The sequence below is a fragment of the Enoplosus armatus genome, chromosome 11, assembly GCF_043641665.1.
Source record: "Enoplosus armatus isolate fEnoArm2 chromosome 11, fEnoArm2.hap1, whole genome shotgun sequence".
Lineage (NCBI taxonomy): Eukaryota > Metazoa > Chordata > Actinopteri > Centrarchiformes > Enoplosidae > Enoplosus > Enoplosus armatus.
This window is the reverse complement of record NC_092190.1, coordinates 19138289-19159163: the sequence shown is the minus strand read 5'-3', so window position 1 is coordinate 19159163 and position 20875 is coordinate 19138289. Positions and strand designations below refer to the sequence as shown.

The 20875-nt window shown below is 41.0% G+C and overlaps 1 protein-coding gene across 1 annotated transcript in view; it reads right to left on the bottom strand.

The window, feature by feature from the left end:
• The window catches only part of pard3bb (par-3 family cell polarity regulator beta b), a 177347-nt gene that overhangs the window by 78544 nt on the left and 77928 nt on the right, over positions 1–20875 (bottom strand). The window contains exons 13-18 of the mRNA XM_070914428.1: positions 19436–19627; positions 18261–18419; positions 15385–15520; positions 10647–10752; positions 10206–10336; positions 6598–6642 (exon numbers count right to left, since the gene is read on the bottom strand). Of these exons, the coding sequence (XP_070770529.1) occupies positions 6598–6642; positions 10206–10336; positions 10647–10752; positions 15385–15520; positions 18261–18419; positions 19436–19627 (769 nt within the window). The remainder of the gene's footprint in view (positions 1–6597; positions 6643–10205; positions 10337–10646; positions 10753–15384; positions 15521–18260; positions 18420–19435; positions 19628–20875) is intronic.

Here is a 20875-nt window from a genome sequence, read left to right as displayed (position 1 = left end):
CTCACACACATACAGATATGTAACTACAAGCACACAGACACTGGGTGATGAGCATGCATCCACATATTCACACACACACACACACACACACACACACACACACACACACACACACACACACACACACACACACACACACACACACACACACACACACACACACACACACACACACACACACACTTGGGTCTCTCATACACAAAGTATTTTGCTGTGAGTAGCAGGATTTGTGTCATAAATGTAATTACTGCTGTCCAACTGTAAGATGATAGAATTAAGCTGCTTTTAAAGAGAGAGAAAGAGAGAGAGAGAGAGAGAGAGAGAGAGAGAGAGAGAGAGAGAGAGAGAGAGAGAGAGAGAATGACAAGACAAGCAAGACAAGAGTGGATACGAGAGTGGGGGTTTGGCAGGGAATAATAACAGACACTGTGAGAGGATGCTATAGAGGGAGAAACAAAGAGACTGAGCCTGGGAATGAAAGAGAGAGGATGGGAGTGACAACGAGAGAGAGAGAGTAGGAGAGAAGAAAGCAAGAAAAAAGAAATAAAAAATTATAAACAAAAACACAAAGAAAGAGAACGCCAAGCTATCCCAAGGCTATTTTGTTGGCAGGAAAGCAATGGGCTACTTTCAAAGTCAAAATTACACCAAGGAGCGGCTTAGCAGCAGGCTGCAGCAACAAAGCCAGCAGACTCGACAACAGCACCAACTTTTAGTGCACCAAATCACACTTTAGAAGCTCTCATAAGGAGATGCAAGTCAATTTCTGCTTTCTATTTCTACATTATATACACCCAGTTTTCTTTTCAGTGAAGAGAGAATTCGACTTATTTTACTGTCCCATCAGTGGAAGTTCCCTCATGTTTCAACCCAAGAAAAACACTACATCACAGCCAAAACAGTTCACTATCCAACTCAGCAGCTATAGCAGGATACAAATCCTAAAGGAGATGACATGGCTCTTAGGTGTTGATCCTTGTGTATGTCGTGAGCACCCATAAGAGGTAAGGTGTGTGCACTAGTGGGAGTACATGTCAGTGTGCATGCATGCTGTGAGATATCCTCGACTGTGGAGGGAAGACCACTCCTGTAAGCAACTGTTTCCTGCATATTATATGTGTGTGTTATGCGTTTCAATCTCCCAGCAGATGAAATGAGGTTTTGCTATCCCACAGGGCTCCATAATAATTGAATGGGCATCATAAACCACAAAAACCATGTGACATCATCCTCAGCCTCATGTCAGTATTTACTGCCTCTCGCTGATCTTAATGCAGCTGCTGCACTAAACAGCGACAACTTAAAAAGAAATACAAAAAAAAATTCAGAAGTTTGTGCCAAATGAGATCTGACTTAATAACCCCACAATTATTGTTGTTTGTATTACTGTACACCCATATGAGTGTCCCTTTGTTTTATCTGCAAGATAAAGATTCCTGATATCCTACTGTTCAAAGCCACCTTTAAACGTCAGAAAATATCCATCACTGAAAAAATAAAACCTGGAAAATAATTTTTTTTTGTATTACATTGTAATTTAGCATTAATTACTGTAAAGTTTTATAACAATGAAGAGCAACAGTATACGTAGTGTCCTGTAGTCTGAGATGTGGACTACAGTTACAAGAGAGAGTTTCGCTCATGTACACAGGAAAGCGCACACACACACTCTTCCACAAACACACAAAACAGGTAGGGATTGTAAATGATTCGTCCAGGACAGAAACAAATGGCTTCCTGCTCTCTTTGTCCCTCTCTCTCTCAAGCATCATACAATATACAGTACAGAACATGTCAGTGATCAGTGTGCAGAGCCTGATAGAGATGAATGTCTGTACCAGCAAGAAACGACAGCACTGACCATCTCCTGATTACTGCTCACCTTTATTGGCTTACTGCGGGAGACGGAGAGGGGTCAAAGGGCATTCAATATACAGAGAGGCAGCCAAGAGTACACACAAAGACGGTGTGTGCTAAACGCATCAGACAGAGGCAGACACCTTATAAACCACACACACACCTGCGCACATGAACACACAAAGTGAAGCATACAGGGGTTGCTTAGTTCAGCTGTTTGAATTCTGCGTCGAAGAATGGGTTTTAAAGAGCTAATGTGTGGCGGCACCGAGCAGCATTCGCGCACGTGCACAACAACCACGCAGACACAGGCACACACCAAGACGCACGGCTCTCCCTGTGACAAATTAATACGTCACTCCACATCAGCCTAACAAGGTGGCTTTCAGGTTAAATCCACAGCCACGTCTGCAAGAGCCAGAGGGACCAGGAAACAATGAAAAAAGAAAGAAGAGGGGGGAAAAAAACAGAGAGAGAGATGAGAGAAATGAAGAGACAATCACAGAGAGGGATACAGGGAGATGTGTCTCTCTAAAGATGCAGTTTTGGCAGAGTCTTGTCAGTGTGTGACTGTCGTAGTCAAAGTCAAAGTTCCACTAGGGAGAGATTCAGACAATGGGCTGCACCAGTCTCCCTCAGCATCACACTGGCCCCCTGACGTGCACACACACACACACACACACACACACACACACACACACACACACACACACACACACACACACACACACACACACACACACACACACACACACACACACACACACACACAGTTTCAGAGAGATGTTGTTCATTCTAAGCTCCTCTGCCTGTTTGTCAGCCTCTAAGCCTGAATGGCGTTGGCAAGAAAGAGAGTGAGCGAGAGAGGGCAGAAGAGCAGCCGAGAGAGAGAGAGAGAGAGAGAGAGAGAGAGAGAGAGAGAGAGAGAGAGAGAGCGAGAGAGAGAGAGAGAGAGAGAGAGAGAGAGAGAGAGAGAGAGAGAGAGAGAGAGAGAGAGAGAGCTGGTGGTGGGTGGAAGAATCACAATAAGGCAACACAAAGAAACGAGAGACAAGCATTTGGGCTTTTGAGTAGTTTCATAATGCCAGTTTACTGCATGAAAAACTTAACTTGACTTGGGTGTGTTTGTGTTTGAGCATGGGAGTGTGTCCTCACCTGCACAGACAAATGAGACCAGTTTACCAGTTGTCACCTCTTTGAGTAGCACCTGTGTTCGGACTGTGTATTAAACACTCTCACACACATTGTAGGACCCTTTTTAAGAAATGCCTTTATACACATGTGCACATACTCCCCTGACATACACACTTTCTCCCTTTCCCCGACAAGCATCATTCCTGGGGATATTCACTGTTCACCATTTATTTTTTTACAAGGAAACATCTCTAATACAGTGATTCTGGGACACACACACACAGAGCTCCAGGCTGTCCCCATCACCAAAGGAAAACACAGTGAAAGAAACACAGCTGCAATCGTTTGTTTTATGTCCCATCAGCAGTGTGTTTGACTGCACTGTCCTATTTAAAGCTGCTTGATGAAGGAATCTACTCTGGAGAAAGATATTGTATATACTGTATATTCTGTTTTATATATATCCACCATGATACTGTTCATGTCTGTACAGCTATACTGTATATTAAGACAGCAACTTGAATGACATGTAATTGTAATTTATTTTGAAGCATCACTTCTGTCGCACTGTTACTGTATCTCATGTGTTTCCTCTTCCACAGCTGATTTCATTTATCATTGAAATGATTGAGTTCCTATTTCTCTGTGCCACCAAAAAGACATCAGGCTTGTCTGACCGCAACGCCAATACACACACACACACACACACACATACTTGAGTAGTGTATTTACATGGTTTCTTATTCTGTGTTAGTATTTAGTGTTTATTAATGATAAGTATTTTTACTTTTTCAATTTGATGAAGGGAGTTTTGAAAAATTCGCTCAGCTGCAGCCTCCACACACGGGAAATGCATTTCTTCATAAAACACACTCAGTCACACACACCCGTTCACTTTCAGGGCAGGTTTCAACACATGCACACACACATGCACACACTTTGTAATGTGGTCTCCCATTTCCGTCACTTTGCGTCTCAGATTCTGCAAAATTATAATATAATGTGAAATCTTCCAAGGTTCACATTTTCCACAGGATGATGGAGACTTTCCATTACCATAACATTACCATAACGGTAATAATTTTGTGTGTGTGTGTGTGCGTGTGTCTGTGTGCGTGTGTCTGTGTCTGTGGGTATAGTTGCCCAGTGGTTTCTTGGGGTGTGGAGGGAAAGACCATTGCTGGAAGTGAAAACAGCATTCCAAGAAGTCATTGTCTTTAAACTCCTCACTTCCCAGGACCCCACCCCACCCCTCTCTCACCAAAGTCCATGCAGCTGTCTGACGTCTCAGCACAGGGTTGTTGGAAGCATTTCAGTTATAAAAAATACATTAGAGCAGAGCAAAGTGGGTTGGAAAAAACTGTCACGCTTGCCAGGCACACACTCTCTTTAACAGCTCTCTGGGCTATGTGGCATTATAAAACAGGAGACACACTGACAAACAACAGGTAAAGGGAACTGGAAATTAAACAGGGGAAAAAAGATAGAGACCCTTAAAGGCTTTACTGGACATTCAACAGGAAAAAACTGGTCCGACTGCAGTTTTCACTTGGATCACTGCAACCTAAAACTCAGGTCAATTTAGATTCAGTGGTAACAGATAATGCATCAGTAAACAAAACAACTCAGTTGAACTTGTCCCAGTCCAAGTCAGTAAATATAGAGTTACAGGACGGGGTGAACCTTATAAACTATTTTTGTTCTGCAGTATGTGTTCTAGATACAAAACCACGCTGGAGCGTACAGCACAATAAAGGAGAGCAAATGGAAATACAAAATCTGCCCTGTTTTCTTCCATTACAAGGCTGGATTACCAAGACTCCAAGGGCTCCAGGTTTACAGTGTATTACTGTTGTTATTATTATTTGGTTATTTGCACCACTAAAGCACAACATCTAATAAGACGAGTCCTGCATTATTTCTTAATCTTGTGGCCCCAGGTGGATATAGGTGATAGGAGCCCAACAGCAAATCTTTGCCCCAGGGTACAACAGGTTAGTCTGGCCAAGCTCTACACCTTTGTTGCACTGCTATCCCAAGGTACCAGCCGTATTTCCCAAGCTCGCTTTATGTCATTCTCTCAGCTCTGTCATTGAGAGAAAATGTGCTCTCCAGGTACTGGCATACAAACCAAGTCATTGACAATGAGACCGACTTCATTTTACACCTGTAGGCAATTCATAGTCATTCAAGGTCTTTCCATTTTACAGTCTTCTACAGCAAACAGGGCCATGCAAATGTCGTCATAGTTAATAAAAGCTGACAAAAACATAAACAGATGTTCATATTCAGCTGAAAACCTACAGGAATATGCAACCAGAGCCTATGACACTGGAGTTGTACAGTATTTCTGTTTTGTTTTGTTTCTCTTCCCACAAAGCCTTACCTCTCCATGTTTTCCATTTCAATCCCTCTGAAGTAATCCTCTTTTCCTGTACAAGATGTTCCCCTTGCCTTCCTTTTTACATCAGTGTATCTTGTCCAGAACACATTTAACAACTGTCACAAGTTCTGGCTCATTCAGCATGCTTTCTGGAGTACAGTTACACTTTAGCATCAAACCCAAGACGGGAAACTGAAAACTCAAGAGGAGATCTTTTCAGCTGTTAGAAGAGGAGTCATTTTGGTTTTATTAGGGGTTCATTCTAATAAAATAAATGTTAAAACTTGCATTATTTCCATATCTTTTCTTTTCCACTCCTGATATGGCCTTGCTTGCCCCCTTTAGAATGGTTATGGACGTAGTACATAAAAGTCAACACCAACATGTATGAAACTGAGGCACAGCAGAATGTGGGAAATGGCTGGACTGATTGACAACAATAAAGTGGCAGACAGCAGGACAAGACACACATACAGTGGAATGAAGTAGAGTGCTCTTATATTCAAGCAGCTACAAATGAAATGGGGGACACTTCAAGGCAAAGTTTAAAAGAAGTGTGTGAAGGCTACTCAGGTGAGAGTATCAGTCATCTCTGTTCCCCTGCTTTGCTTTTAGACGAGTGTGTCCTCTTTCATTCTATCTCTCGCTCTCCTTTACCCTTAAGAACAAGCTTGTCTCCAGTCCTGCAAATCTTACTTTCATCTGCACTTCGGACAAATCAAGCAGGGATTTCTAGAGAAAGGTAGAGAGCAGCCAAGTGTGCAGGAGACAGAAAAGGCAGAATGCAGGAGGAAAAGTGAAGTGGCATGTGAATGCAACTGGAGAGAGGGAACATGGTACATAGTGACTTGACAGTGAAAACAGGGTGATGGTGTGGGGGAGAAAGAGAACTCAGTGAAGTGAGAGGTTGTTTTGATTTCTCACAGAAAAGAAAAATGAATTCAAACTGAAAGGGAAGACAGAGAACTTCTTGTATCTTTAATACATGAGAGTATAAATGTGCATATTCTACTGTTTTGTTTGTTCTTTTATTATTTTACTGTCGTGGTTAATCAGTCACATGACGCAAATTATTCTGATTAGCAATTATTTTCAGGTAAAAGTGTGTGCGTATTTCAGTCTCTCTATGTCCACATGACATTGATCAGAATCAGAAATACTTTATTGATCCCCGGGGGGAAATGATACAATGTGCAGGTGGAGGTTGTCTGTATTTGCCTTACCTGCAGTGTTTCTGACCAGGGATCCGATGTTGCTCTCATCAGCCACTGAAACAAAAGAAACATATGTGAATATACATACTGAACATACACATACATATGAACTTGACTTCTGCATTTTTTGTGCCTATCTTGCCAGATGTAGAAAGCTCAAACTGCTGTGCATGTGTTCCTTATCCCTAAAAACTTAAAACATGTTTTAATCGTATTACATTGCTCCTTCCTGCCCTCTTCTCAGCCTCCCCTTCTCTCTCCCATCATTCTCTATTATTCTTTCTGTCTTGTTTTACAAGATGGCGGAGGAGCTGCTCTTTTTTCCTGTGATGATAAGTCAGCTCCACTGCTACTGAAGTCATTTTCCTTCCTCCCTTCTCTCTCACTTCATTTGTCATCCACCCTCCCTTCTCTCCTCCAGTCTCTTACCCCCTTCCTCCCTTCCTACCTCTACCCCTCAATCTATCCCTTCACCTTCTGCCCTTTACCCTCACTTCTCTTCTCAGTGTTTTCTTTTTCTCTTCAGTTACACCCATTTCATCGAGCAATGCTCTCCTCCCTCTTTCCCTCCTTTGATCACCATTCTCTCTATCATTGCTCCCTGTTCATGCTCCTTTTACTTTCTACCTCTCCCCCAGTCTTCCTTTTGCTTTTTCTCCCTCCTTCCTAAAGCCACAAAGCAGGCCAATGCCAACAAGGAACACATTGACTGGTAGCAATCAAACACACACACACACACACACCCAGACCACAGAAACCAAGCAGTAACATGGCTTCTCCCAGCAAATACTTTTCTAATGAAAACCAAGCCTGAAGTGTAATTCTAGCTGTGTGTGTGTGTGTGTGTGTGTGTCTGACGGCATCTGTCTGCGGTGAAACAACATGACTGCTTCAGCAGCCCAGTAGTTTGTGGATCACTGTGTGTGTGTGTGTGTGTATGTGTGTGTGTGTGTGTATGTGTGTGTGTGTGTGTGCCTACGTCAGCAGGTTTGTAGATGCCACGTGTGTGACGCACAGAGGCGTCTTATTAGTTTCAGAAAGATACAAACATGTAGACACACATACACACACAGTAGGGCTGTGAAGTTTGAACTAACATAATCACTAATATGTAATTAATTGTGATCAATTCAAACGCAAGCTACATAGACTAAACCTAAACAGAGTAAGAGAATTGACGCTGAAGTACAAACATTGACAGAGACGAAGGCTGAGAGAGAGACAAAGAGACAAAGAGACAAAGGGAGTGAGAAGGACAGTGAGAAGCAGGGAGGGAGTTCATCATTTGAAACCAATCTTAAATTATTCTTACATATTTAATTGGGCTGGGTTGGAAAATGAAATCAGGACAAATTAAATAAAAATGAAATTATGTAACTGACCCACAAATAAAATGCTGACAATGCTCTCTTTCTCTCTTTTTTTTTTCTTTACACAAACACACACACTTTAACACAAAGACAACAGCCAAAATACAACATGGACTTACACTCAAACAACACTGGTTATTACACTTTGTTAAAAAGTACTTGCTGGCCTGTTTTTGACTGAACAAAAATGGCAAAACAGTTATGTTTCCATGACAATGCCATCAGAAGGATCTCTAGAAAAAAACAAGGATAGTCATTAGCTACTTTTATCGATGTTGGAGCCACATGAATCTTGTTCTGCTTGTTAGTTCTCAAATCAAGCTCCATCAGTTTTGTCCAAGATGCTGGAGCAGCCAAAAGTTGTGATATCTGTGTGTGATACCACCTGATTTTGAACATTTAAATTAGCATTTCAAAGCATCTTTAGAGTAATTCTGCATTCTCTGCATTATACAGAGGATATGTGGCATCTGTGTGTGTGTGTGTGTGTGTGTGTGTAAAAAATAACAATAATAATAATAAACTCAAAATCTACACATGACAGAAACTTCATGCTTACACCAGGTCTCCCTACAGAGCTGATACGATTTTGAAAGACTAACTGCATTTACATACAGCACTAATGAGCACAATCTGATTTCCATATGGTTACGCAAAGGCAAGCATGCTGACAAAGAAATATTTGCTAATTGATGTTCAAGTTAGCCAACTTTATTACCTCATTAGCAACCTGGTTATGGTTAATATTTTGTGGTGATTATAGCAGGACTTCAGGAGGCTCAAGAGTCTGTTGTTATAGGTGTAATATAAATTTGTTTCCAGAATATTCTCCCTGTTCTTTCAAAATTTAAAACATTGTACACAACCCCTAAGACCGTAACAGAGAGGATATCTTGATTTGAACAAAATCAGCTTTCACTGTGTTTTCTTGTGCACACCTTCTTAGCTGCAGCATTCATGGCTTGTTTGTGTTGCATGAGCAATCTGTTCTCCTGAACTTTATGGAGACAGAGGGCATGCTGGGAACAAGACAAAACAGCAGAGTGGGATCTAGCAGGATTTCAGGCTAGACTACAGGGATAACATTTATCCCCAAAGATGTAAGGTCCCCCCTCTTTACACTATTTCTGGATATAAAACAACATCTTAATCTTAGCTAAAGCTTGTCCCCCAACTGTCAGTAAAGCAAAACAAAGACAGACACATTTGTTCATATGCTGTTGTTACTGCTGCTTCATAGTTTGGCAATGAAAACGCATCCTGCCATTCAAGCAATAGTTAATTGTTGGTGTCAAACTTTCAGTGAAGGTCAAGTGTGTAAAAATACGACGTAATGTAGTTTGTTAATCCTGTGGAAATAGATGTATGTGCCATTCAAATAGTCTCCTGCTCTTTTGTCTCGTTTTCTCTCTTTCACTCACACAAATACTGCTGGCAGCAGGAAGAGGACTGAGGGAAGTGACATTTGAAACAATAAGCTTTTGTTGTGCTGCACCATCCACTGTCATATTACACAGATGTATGCATGAGCACAGACTTAACTGCACACAAACACATATTTCTAAAGTTAACTTTTTAACAATCCCTGAAATGTCACTGGACCCTCGCATCAGAATAGGAGCAATCAGAGAGCAACAGCTGACAAAGCGGATGGGGGAAGCGGGATCACTGTGGCAGCAGGAGTAGCCTTTCTGCATTTTATTTTGCATAAATAAAAGACCTTAATGAAGCTGAAATAAAAACCCTGTGACACACCCATTCTCATTTTGAGAGTTTTGAGGGAAAGAGAGTTGGGTAACTGTCAATTTATATATGAAAAGGTGTCACAGCTTGTCATTCCTACAGTAAGATCAGAGAATCAATCATCAAAGAATTTTCTTCTGATGTTGATGGGTTATATAATTGGGTTATGTGTTGCATATTAGCACAATTCAGACTTCAATGTATGACACATAAGTGCTTTCATACAAACAGTCATGGACGCAAACACACACACACAATCGCAGAAATTATGCTACGAGCCTTATTGGTTCCCCACCTGCATGTGTAGCTGTGAGTGTGTGTGTGTGTGTGTGTGTGTGTGGTTGTACAGTATGCAGTGCATGTCTGCAGAGGTGTCAGTCTGCACGTGCCTTTGAGGAGCATGCTGGTGCAGCAGCCATGCATCAGCAGGGATACTTAAATTTCTGTGAGGATAAGATGCATGCAGCCACCATGCAGAGCAGATAAACAGAAAAGTCTTCCCACCAGTGTGCTGCTGGTTCTGAGTCGTACCCAGGTCCATGCTCTTGGAGGCTTTAACATGCTGGAACTGCCTCTGGTTCTGGCCCTGGGCAGGAGACTGGGGCTGAGCCGGGCTCGAGGTGTGGGGGTTTTCCCTGGAACAAATGCATTAAGACAGTCACTACATATAATGTTGCTGGTAGCTTGATGTAACTGAGACTGGCTTACGATGTTAAAAGCAAAGCCATCATGTTGCATTTAAAACAAATAATGACACAATATTTGGCAGCAAAAGCCACATTGACAAAATCATTTTGAAACAATTAATGGAAATGTTCATTAATGCAACTTAATACATGAGATGACTCGTTGATGACTTGAAAATGTTTGTTTTAGTTAAAAATCATATCATTCATATATAAAGCATGTATGGCTTTGAAAGAAAAAGCATACACTTCTACACACCTTTCCTGTAGGTAGGAGTGTTGGGCAGAGCTGCTGAACTCTGTTTCATGTCCGTACAGCTCCCCCTCATCCTCCTCGTCCCTGTGGGAATAACTCCCATTGGTTACTGAAAAGGAAAAAAAAAAACACCAGTCTGTGTTGAGGATGTGAACAACAGGTGAGAAATGGTCACAATCGGTGAGCAATGGAAATGCCATCAATTAAAACTGACCACAGCTGCCATGGTTTGAGAAGCCACCTTTGAAGCCTACAGGAGGTGGATATTTGATACTCGAAAGGTGGGTGGAGGAACACTTTAACCAAACACAGGCTTCTCTGTTGAATTGTTATGATAAACATACTCCATCCACATTAAAGAAGTGGATTAAACCTGAACACATTTGAGAGCTTCATTGACAAAAGGTCTTGAGAATAAAAACTAGAGTGGGTGAAAGACAAGAGAAAGACGGAGTGAGAGGGAGAGAAAGATAACACAGTTGGATGAGGGAAACAGAAAGAGGATGAAAAGAACACAGCAAAGGCAGCTGCTCTACATCTGCAGATGGAGCTCAGTGATACGACCGTGTCTGCTTGATAAACAAGTTTGTGACAACTTGATACACAGACTCACAATCCACCCCAGCACAATTTACATACAGTCATCACTTCTCAGAGTGCAGAGCTGCCAGACAAACACATGCTGGGATTATTGCACAATCTTCACTGTGTGTCCTTTATGTGCTTGCATCCGCACACGTGACTGAAAGTATAAGACACTGGAGCTGCAGAGGAAAAACGGCAGCGTCTGAAGATATCACATCTTCTCATCTCCCTCCCTCTCTCTCTACACTAATCACCTGCTTTATTTTTCTTCTGGTCCCATTCTTGCAATCTGATATTTTGGCTGTCATTTATCTCTCCTTTCAGATCTCCCATAAATCATTTTATCTCCCACTCAGTTTTCAGCCTGTTTTTTTTTTTTTCCTAAACTTCCTCCCTCCTCCTCACTGCCAGCACCTTAATCAGCTGAACTGTCAGAAACCCATTCTTCTTTCACCTCACACACACACACACACATCTGCTCTCACTGGCTCCCATTCTTTGAAGTGAAAAAGGCATTTGCTGCGTGGATGATAGATCAATAGCAGTTTGCTCCAATAGCAGATACAGTATATGAATCCTCTTCTTCTGCAATCAACTTTCTCTTCCTTCTGTCTGTATTTGTTTACAACGTGTCTGTATAATCATCTCTCTCTCTCTTACTCCCCATCTCCTCCATCCTTTCCCTTTCCCCTCTGAGGAGAAACCAGCGTATCAACAATTTTACATATAAATCCTATGGCTCATGAGAATTCCCTTTGCATTTTAATTAAGTCTTTAAAACAAGGGTCTGTATTATTAAAAGATGCTTACACTTTCGGGTCAGCAGTAATCTTAAATCAACAATCCAAGACAGAGTGATGAGCTGACTATGACTTTTAATATCCAAAGACATTATCCTCCCTCCAACACTGACACCAATTTTGATTTCTGGTTGATTTAATTTATTTTTCCATGTAATTCTACTCAAGTTACGTTAGTTTAACGATCACAGGATTTCTAGCAACTCAAACATGATTTGTCGTGTAAATACCTCATCACTGCTGTATATCATTTTTAAAACATCATTGTTCTAGGAGTTTATTACCGAGCGTCTATCAAGTCAGAGGGCTTGATAAAAGAAATATTAAAAAAGGAATGGACAAAATTGATGCAGAGGCTAACATATTCTGGATTTTGGTCCCTAGAATGGGTCAAGCTCCAAAAACACTGGATCCTACATGTCCCATAATGCAACTCAATGGCATCCTTACTTACACTCTACCTGACCTAAATGTCCATGTTTCTTCAAACTCCACACCTCATGGTTGTAACACAGGTAATGATATTTAGCAATAGTGTCCAAGCTCAAGCTAATATTACCCTGATGACATCATCAAGGTAATTTTCTCAAACGTGACGAAGCTCCTCCAGAGCCACAAGAGATACTATACAACCGTTCATACTCACAGGCTGAGTAGTGCTAGCAATGACAAGTGAATTGATCATGTGAAATATTAGTGCTCCTTTCGTGAAAATGCATGCACTGTGGGGTCAATATCAAATAAGGACATTTTGGTTTTCTATCATAAATTCAATCCAAAGATTGCTTCGATAACAAAATTGGGGAATATTGCATAATATTTGAAGCTAGACAAAAACTGTTCATCTCATCATGTAGTCTAGAGACTACTCTCTCCAGAGAGAGAGAGAGAGAGAGAGGGGAATACAAAGAGTGTACAGAAAAGGAAAGTGTGAGAGAGAGGAAGGCTGAGATGCAGCGATGGATAAGAGATAAAGAGAAAGATCTATAAATGCAAAAATAACACATCTGCATAAATACATATGTAGAGAATCATTAAACTCAATTTATTCTTCTGCAAAAGCACACATCGCTACAAGAAAAAAATATCTTCATTTTCATTGGGACTTCAATGCCAAATAAAATGGATTCAGTATGTGAAATAGTTCATTAGGAGGGTAAAATACTGGCAAGTGCACACATATACACACACACACGCGAATACACACCAGCCAATAACATCAGCAAAGGCAACAACTCACAGAGCCTGAGAAATGCGCTTACTGTATACAGAGTTACAGACACACACACACACACACACACACACACAGACACAGACACACACACACACACACACACACACACACACACACACACACACACACACACACTAATGTGTGTAGTATATGACACCATAGCTGAGGTGAAACAGCAAAGTGTATTCAAGGTCAGAGCTGTTTACCAGATTCAGTATAAACACACAAAAACAACATGGTTTGATACCCGCCAACAATCCCTGAATCAACACACACACACACACACACACGGCAGCCATTAACACATTTCTAAACAGGCACAGATATCATTCAGAAACAAACATACACAAGTAAACACACTTTTTTAACAAACAGGGACACACACAGGCAGATACCAACACTGAGGATAACACAAGCACATAAACAGTCAGACATGCACGGTCGCTAACACATACACGCAAGCACACACACACATGTAGGGATGGGAGCGGTTAGAGTTAGCAAGAAAGAGCAATATGAAGCACAAAGAACGAAAATAACTCTTTCTAACAGGCCAGACCTAGCACTAACAAACAAACAAACAAAACAACCTTGAGAAACATCAGAGAAAAATGAAAGCAGGGAGAGAGAGCTAGGGAGAGGAATGAAAGGGAAAATAGGGGCAGAATAGTCTGTAATTAAGGCTGCAGTGTAGATGGTAAAATCTGTTTTGTTTATGTTTGTTTTTATTTTGTTTTATCTTTATCATGATTCTTAAACTTATTCAGTGCTTTACTGAACTTATTGCAAATGATATGCCCACCTTTGATGCTGCTTCAATGGCAAAAACAAAATGTGTCAAGTTCAGCTAAAATCAGGGATGGAACAGGGTCAGAATGAACTGGAACACTGTTTCAGGAGGAAAAGTCGGGGCAGAGTTTTTGAAAATGTAGGAAATGTCTTTTTGGAGAAATATGTGTCTGTGTAGCTATTCTACTAAACTGTACAGTATGTGTGTGTGTCTGTGTGTCTGTGTGTGTGTGTGTGTGTGTGTGTGTGTGTGTGTGTGTGTGTGTGTTTAGGGGAAATGTATTAGAAACAAGCCATTTGTGGTGAGCGATTTCATAAAAGCATGCAGGGTTCCCCCAGTATATTCTAGTCATCTCTATTACTGCCTGGAAAGTAGAGGTAAACACATTTGGGTATACATTTTTGTTAAGTGCAAACTGTCTAAATGGTCTAATTAGCATTTGTCCAAAAGCCAGTAAGGCTGGCTGAAATGAATGGCTGAAAATGGACCATTTCCTTCAATATAAGAAAAGAATGTGCGGTGTAGATTACCACAGTTATATTATGGCCCAATGAGTTTTCAATAAACATAAAAAAATACTAATGTTTAGTCTATACTTTAACTGATAGATGTGTTTCAAACTTTCAAACTTATTGTCCCACAATACAATTTACTGAGTAAGATTTGTATTAAAAATAATAATTGCACATTGCCAAACTACAAACATACAGCATTTGTAAAAATGAAAAGGTTAACCTAACTGGGTTATGTTAACTTTGGGCTCAGTGTTGTTTTGTTGACACAGGTGCTAATACAACACCAGATTTTTGGTAATGATACCAATCAAACCTTAGTCTGAAGAATATAAACATGATTTTCTAGAGAAACCTTTTTTCCCTTTTGCAAATTTCACTGCACTTCATGAGTTTTTATGAGCTGCCATGCAAGAAGTTAGTCATAATAACATTTAGTCTCAAATAAGTTATTCCTTATTTCCTGTTTTATACAGGAAGTAAACAAGCCCAAGAATCTGAAAGAGCATTTGATGCCAACTTTTGATAATTGACTGTGCTATTGAGACATTTCAGTCAGTACTTTCTTGTCTTTAAGAACATTTTCTTCACTGCAAGTATTGCTATTGTGCAAAAAGGTTTGGTATGGTCTGTCCTCTCTTACACTACATACTGATATACACAGACCAAGAGACCAAGAGAGACAAGACACAGCAAGGACGAACATTTATTCCAGGACTCCATGTGATTACATACAAATAATGACATGAAATTAAAATCTGTATGTAAATGTCATGTCTGTTAGCCTGCTGACCGAACACTGATGAGGAAAAAAACTCACCATTAGATGCATAGAGAGAGTTGTTCACTATGGGAGGGTGAACGGGGCCGTCAGTCTGACCGTTCACTGGGCTCATCAGTCCTGATAGGCCAGAGGAGCTGTCAAATGAGCGATTGGGTGACACCCCATGTTGATCCTAAAACAGGGAGGACACAAATACTACTAAACACTTTCAAGTCACATTTCATACAGACAGATAATGGTTTAAGCAAACTGTGAAAGGGTAACATTAGTTAAATCTTGATATTAAGTCTGCTTTTTTTTAATGTAAGAGTCTGGTGCGTGGATTGCATTTAAACTAGGTGATGGCGAGAGGAGTGAGTGAGGGCTTTGTAGTAGTCTATTCACACACAATTAGATGTCAAGGAGATAGAAAAAAGAGAGGAAGAGGGAGACACTCAAGAGGCAGTGGAGGATCAAGGTGGAAGAGGGGACCCCGTTTCCCATGGCCCGCAGGATTGTAACTGTCTTCAACACTGATTCGGTTTTCTGTGTGTGGCAATGACAGTCAGTCTGACACCCATCCCCTCGAGGGTTAGGGCCCTGTGATAGTCAAACAAAGCATTCATTCATGTGTGTCTTTGTGCGTTTATTATTTCTTTAGGAATTTAATTTGCATTTATTTGTTTTCTGTGTGTGTGTGTGTGTGTGTGTGTGTGTGTGTGTGTGTGTAGAAAACAGTTCATTAACATGTGTCGCTCAGTGTGCTTGTGTGTCTCTGTGTAGACTCAGTCCTCCACTCAAACAACAAAGAAGACATAACGGCGCTGTGTGTGTAATAAATCCTTCTTGTCGTCTTCCTCTTGACCCCCCACAGAGCACCAGCTCCTGCCCAGCTTCTCCCTAGTTCCAACCCAGGACACATCACTCTTCAGTGTGTTAGAGGTCCTGTGGGCCCCCTCCCCTCCCTGGCTCTCTCCCAGCATCCCATTAGCTGGTGTCATAGTGCAATCAGATTACTCTTGAAAAACAAATGCTTCTTCAGAAAGCAAAAAGAGGTTATAGAGGAACAAAAACATTGTTTTTAGATATAGTCAAACGTGTCAGGAACATTTCTGCATTCCATTACCTTGAATCTGTTTTTCTCTGTTTAGTTGTTTTTCCCTGAACTCAAAAGTCTAACTAGGGACAGGGTTGCAATTAAGCTTCAGCTGGATGCCTTACATACATTACATTTGTTATATTTGTCCTATGTAATAGTCCTATGTATGTTTATCTGTATTATCTGTCTAAACAAAAAAATGATAAAGTAAAATAGTTAATTGCCTATAATGTGATATAAACTACTGGAAAACTATCTACAATAATGTAAAATAGACAGGAAAAGCAGGACTTTCAAAGTTTTAATTTAGATATTGTGATTCAGTTCGGATGTTGAAGAACAGCCTCAGATTATATCCATGGAAGCTATTCAGGGCCACGGTTATTTAGCTTGGAGATAGAGGGTGTTTGGACAGTTATTGAATGAAAAGAGCAGCTGGATAAAGTGAGAGATTAGAGAGAGCTGGCTGGAGATGACTACAGTAAGAAGAACTGAGTGAGAGACAGAGCAAAGGACATAGGCAAGAAAAAGATGGGGGAAAAAAAAAGATCAGAGGGGGGAAAAAACGTAGAGTGGTCCACTTCTGTAATGTTAAAAGCATCAATACTGAAGCCCAAAAAGGCTTTTAAGGTACAGTCTCTTATCTATTTGCCTTTATCTTCCTTTTTATCCTTTCTTTTCCACTCTTAAGACAAAGAGGGAATCATGGATGCAATTCTTTGATGTCGCTAACAGCTTTCCACCATCAAGCTATTGACAAGGGATGTCCTGAGCCCTGCAAGCCCAAGCACACCTACACTCAGTAATATTTACTATTTACTGCATTGCTTATGTATTGTCCAACCCATTTTTGTCAATACGGATACTACTATAATCGCTCTGTGTGTGTGTGTGTGTGTGTGTGTGTGTGTGTGTTGTGTTTGTGTGTGAGCATATCATACAGGGTGTATACTGCATCCAGCTTTTGTTCTCCACTGCCAGCAGGCCATGCAAAAGGCCATTCACACTTGAGCCAACAACCCAGCTTTGTGTGCGCACGGGTTTGTACAAGGATTCTACAGAGCCGTGTAAAAGGCATCAGCTGAAAAACTGCAGAGATGAGATCTTTTTTTCTTTTATTTTTTTACTCATAAAGAGAAGAGACGCAGCTGAGTGAACCTGAGTGTGTCTACATCTGTCACACACACACACACACACACACAAAGAAGCACACAAACACACAAAAAATCTGAATAGCTGAAGTGTAAATGCTCTTTTTTTTCCCTGCTGCTGGTGAGAGCAGGGAGACTAGTGTCAAGTATGTGAAGAATGGATGGAAGGGCTGAAAAGTCAGCATGAGTAGAAAGAGGCAAGAAAAAAAAAGTGCTTTAGTCAGTGAGAGCCAAATGAGAGGAAAGGAGATACAGAGTGAAGATAAAAGAAGCATGCATGTTTGTTTTCTTCTTCGTCAAGTGACAGAGGCATGCATGTGCTCTCCGTCTCACAGCAGGTGTCCTGACCTAGATTCTACAATAAAGAGAGACATTTGAGTTTATTAGGAATACACTTAATGTGTGTTTCACCTTCACTATATGCGTCCATTAGAACTGTTCCGACCACACACATGCTCTTTATGTTCATCAGCATTAGGCTTCGTGTCCACACATTTACACACATTCACATCATTTTCTCAGATTTGTTTAAAGTGCACAGAGTGAGTTTTAGACTGCTGTCTGTTGTCTGATGTGTTCTCTTGTATCCCTCTGGTGGCAGTGTGTGCTTTGTCTGCTGCCCTTTTTTTTTACCACAGAGTCAACTTGTTACTCCTAGTGTGTGTGTGTGTGTGTGTGAGTACCTTCGGAGCCCTTAGCACCACCAGTTGGATTGTCCCTCTCACGTTTCCCTCCTGTGACATGGAGCGGCGGAGCGTCTCCATGGCCACATGGTTGGAGCGGCCCAGCAGCGACTCTCCGTTTACTGCTACCAGCTGGTCATTGACACGCAGACGCCCATCCTGTAAAACACACCAGTGGGATTAAAACATTGTGTGCATTTTCAGTGCACTGGATTGCAGACCTACAGCATGCATGTTTTACAGGTCTATGCATTAATGTCTATGGTTAGTTTAAAAATCATGTAACTTTGTGTCCTTAAGTAGTTGATAGCAGGATGTTGAATGTTATAGTACAAATCAAAGTCAAAGTGCTGCATTCATGTTTGCCATTCTTCTCTCTTTTTAACAATGGGAGGACACGTGTGACTGATGATCATAATGGGACTAATCACTGAGCTATTTATGGAGAGCTACTGTATATACACTCTCTCTCACACACACACACACACACACACACCTTTAGCCTTCACTGAGCATCGCTCTGAAATAAAACCAGCATTAACCCAGAATAGCCAAAACTTGACTGACACACACTAAATCACACGCACACATTTTCCTATGACTGTCTAACTCCAGTCAACCACACACACACACACACACACACACATAACACACACACACAAACAGAGACTACCCTCCATCTGTCTCACTCCCCTGGTGTGTTATTTACAACGCCTCTACAGCCGACCTGTTTCCATCTATTCCTGTCTCTGCACGCAGATATTCGCTATACGCCGCACAGGTCTGCGCGTGTGCATGTGTCTGTTTGTCTGCCTGTCTGTCTCTCTGCTGTCTATGACATGTCAAGTGTGTCCTGGTGAGTACGAGGTCAAAGGTTAACAGGACAGGAACACATGGCAGCAGAGGAGCAGAGACAGCTGAGGCAGCTACAACTACTAAACCCAGAAGACCGTCTCATCAATAATGAGTTCTGTTAGTTATCATTTCCCATACTGCTTCACTTTCTGTTCATTGACTTTTCTACTCACACTCTATTGACTCCCTTTAGAGAATATTTTGGAAGTGGGAGCACTAACTTCAGGTCAGGCTTACATTTCTTTCCAAATGTACCAATTAGTATTTTCTAGGACACAGTTTTGTCTTTATTTATTTTTGCTCATGTATGACAATATCACCTTGTATGCAGCCCCTCCGTGTATAATGGATTTGATGAAGATTCCCATGTCCTCTCCCGTCTCCCTGGACTTGTTTCCTTTGAGGCTGATGCCGAGCCCCGCCGAGCCGGTGTCATTAAGGGGCACTTCGAACATGAGCTGCTCCTTCCCATTCTCAGAAACAAAGCCTGGCACGCGGGACAGCTCGTCCTTCTGCGAGTGGGAGAGAGAGTAATGGAGGTAGAAAGGGAGAGACATCGATGAAGAAGAGACAAGGGTGGGGACAGGGTGAGGGTGAGGAGACAGAGGTCAGCTCATTGGGCTTGAGTAGTCTCCAAAAGCTAAACTAAAAGCTTTTCCATTTGAGAGAAACCATCACGAGGAACCTTTCAGCTAAATTTCTCTATGAGTGAAAAATTGCGGGCAGAGTCTATTTTCGAAGAAAAAAATAAAAGGAAGAAGGAAAAAAGCCATTTGCACTGTCTGCTTTTATATACGCAACTTTTTTCTTCCCTCAGCTCAGCAATATCAATAAAATGACCTGTGCATTTTCAAGAGGTAATTGGAGAATACGACCAACACACAGAGCCAGAGAGACAAAGTAGTGAGAGCAGAGGGAATATGGAGAGGAAAGAAAGACTGTAAAAACTGGAACGAAACACTGACTGTATAGATATAGATTACTATTTTAAACCAACACAGATGGTGAAAAACTACACTTTATCAACAAGGTGGTATGGCAGTAATGACTAAGTCTGAGACAAAGTGGGAAAAAGACCAAAAACAAAGAAAGCAAGTGGATCCCGCCAGATGAAAGTGTGTGTTTGAAGCCTGTGGTGGCTCAGTGGGAGAGGCAGCACTGTTGCACTACATATGGATTATACTTGTGTACTTGTGACATGTAATGACAAGTAGCAACAGCATTCACTCCAGCACTCAATTTGTGAAACCTTCAATTTCAACAGTAAACAGTCTATACTTAAATAAATATTATCTAGTCTTACTATTAGATCAAGAAAACAAACGAATCAGTTGATCAGAAAAAAAAAAAAAAAAAAAAAAGGAGTTTTGCATGAAAACATATATTATCTATAAACATTGTTGGTAACAAGGATTTATCATAGTTGGACCGTGTCCCCAAACGTTAAAATGGGATTTGCCAAAATCTAGATCTATGATATATAGCAATTTATAGCAATCACAGTGAGGTTTAGGGTGGTAAAGGTAATGCATGGTCTGGGAGAGAGTGTGGTCATGATTCAAAGGACTGAATTGAATTGTAAACAGGTATTGGACTAAATTGTGTGCTGTATATTTGTCCATTCTGATCACTATTAAATTCAGCTGCATTGCATCCAGATGTGTTGCCTAATCAATATCCAATAATGGATAACATATTTGAAGATGATAAAGTGTTTTAGAGAGATACAGGAAAAGAGAATGAACATTGACTCTAGGAAG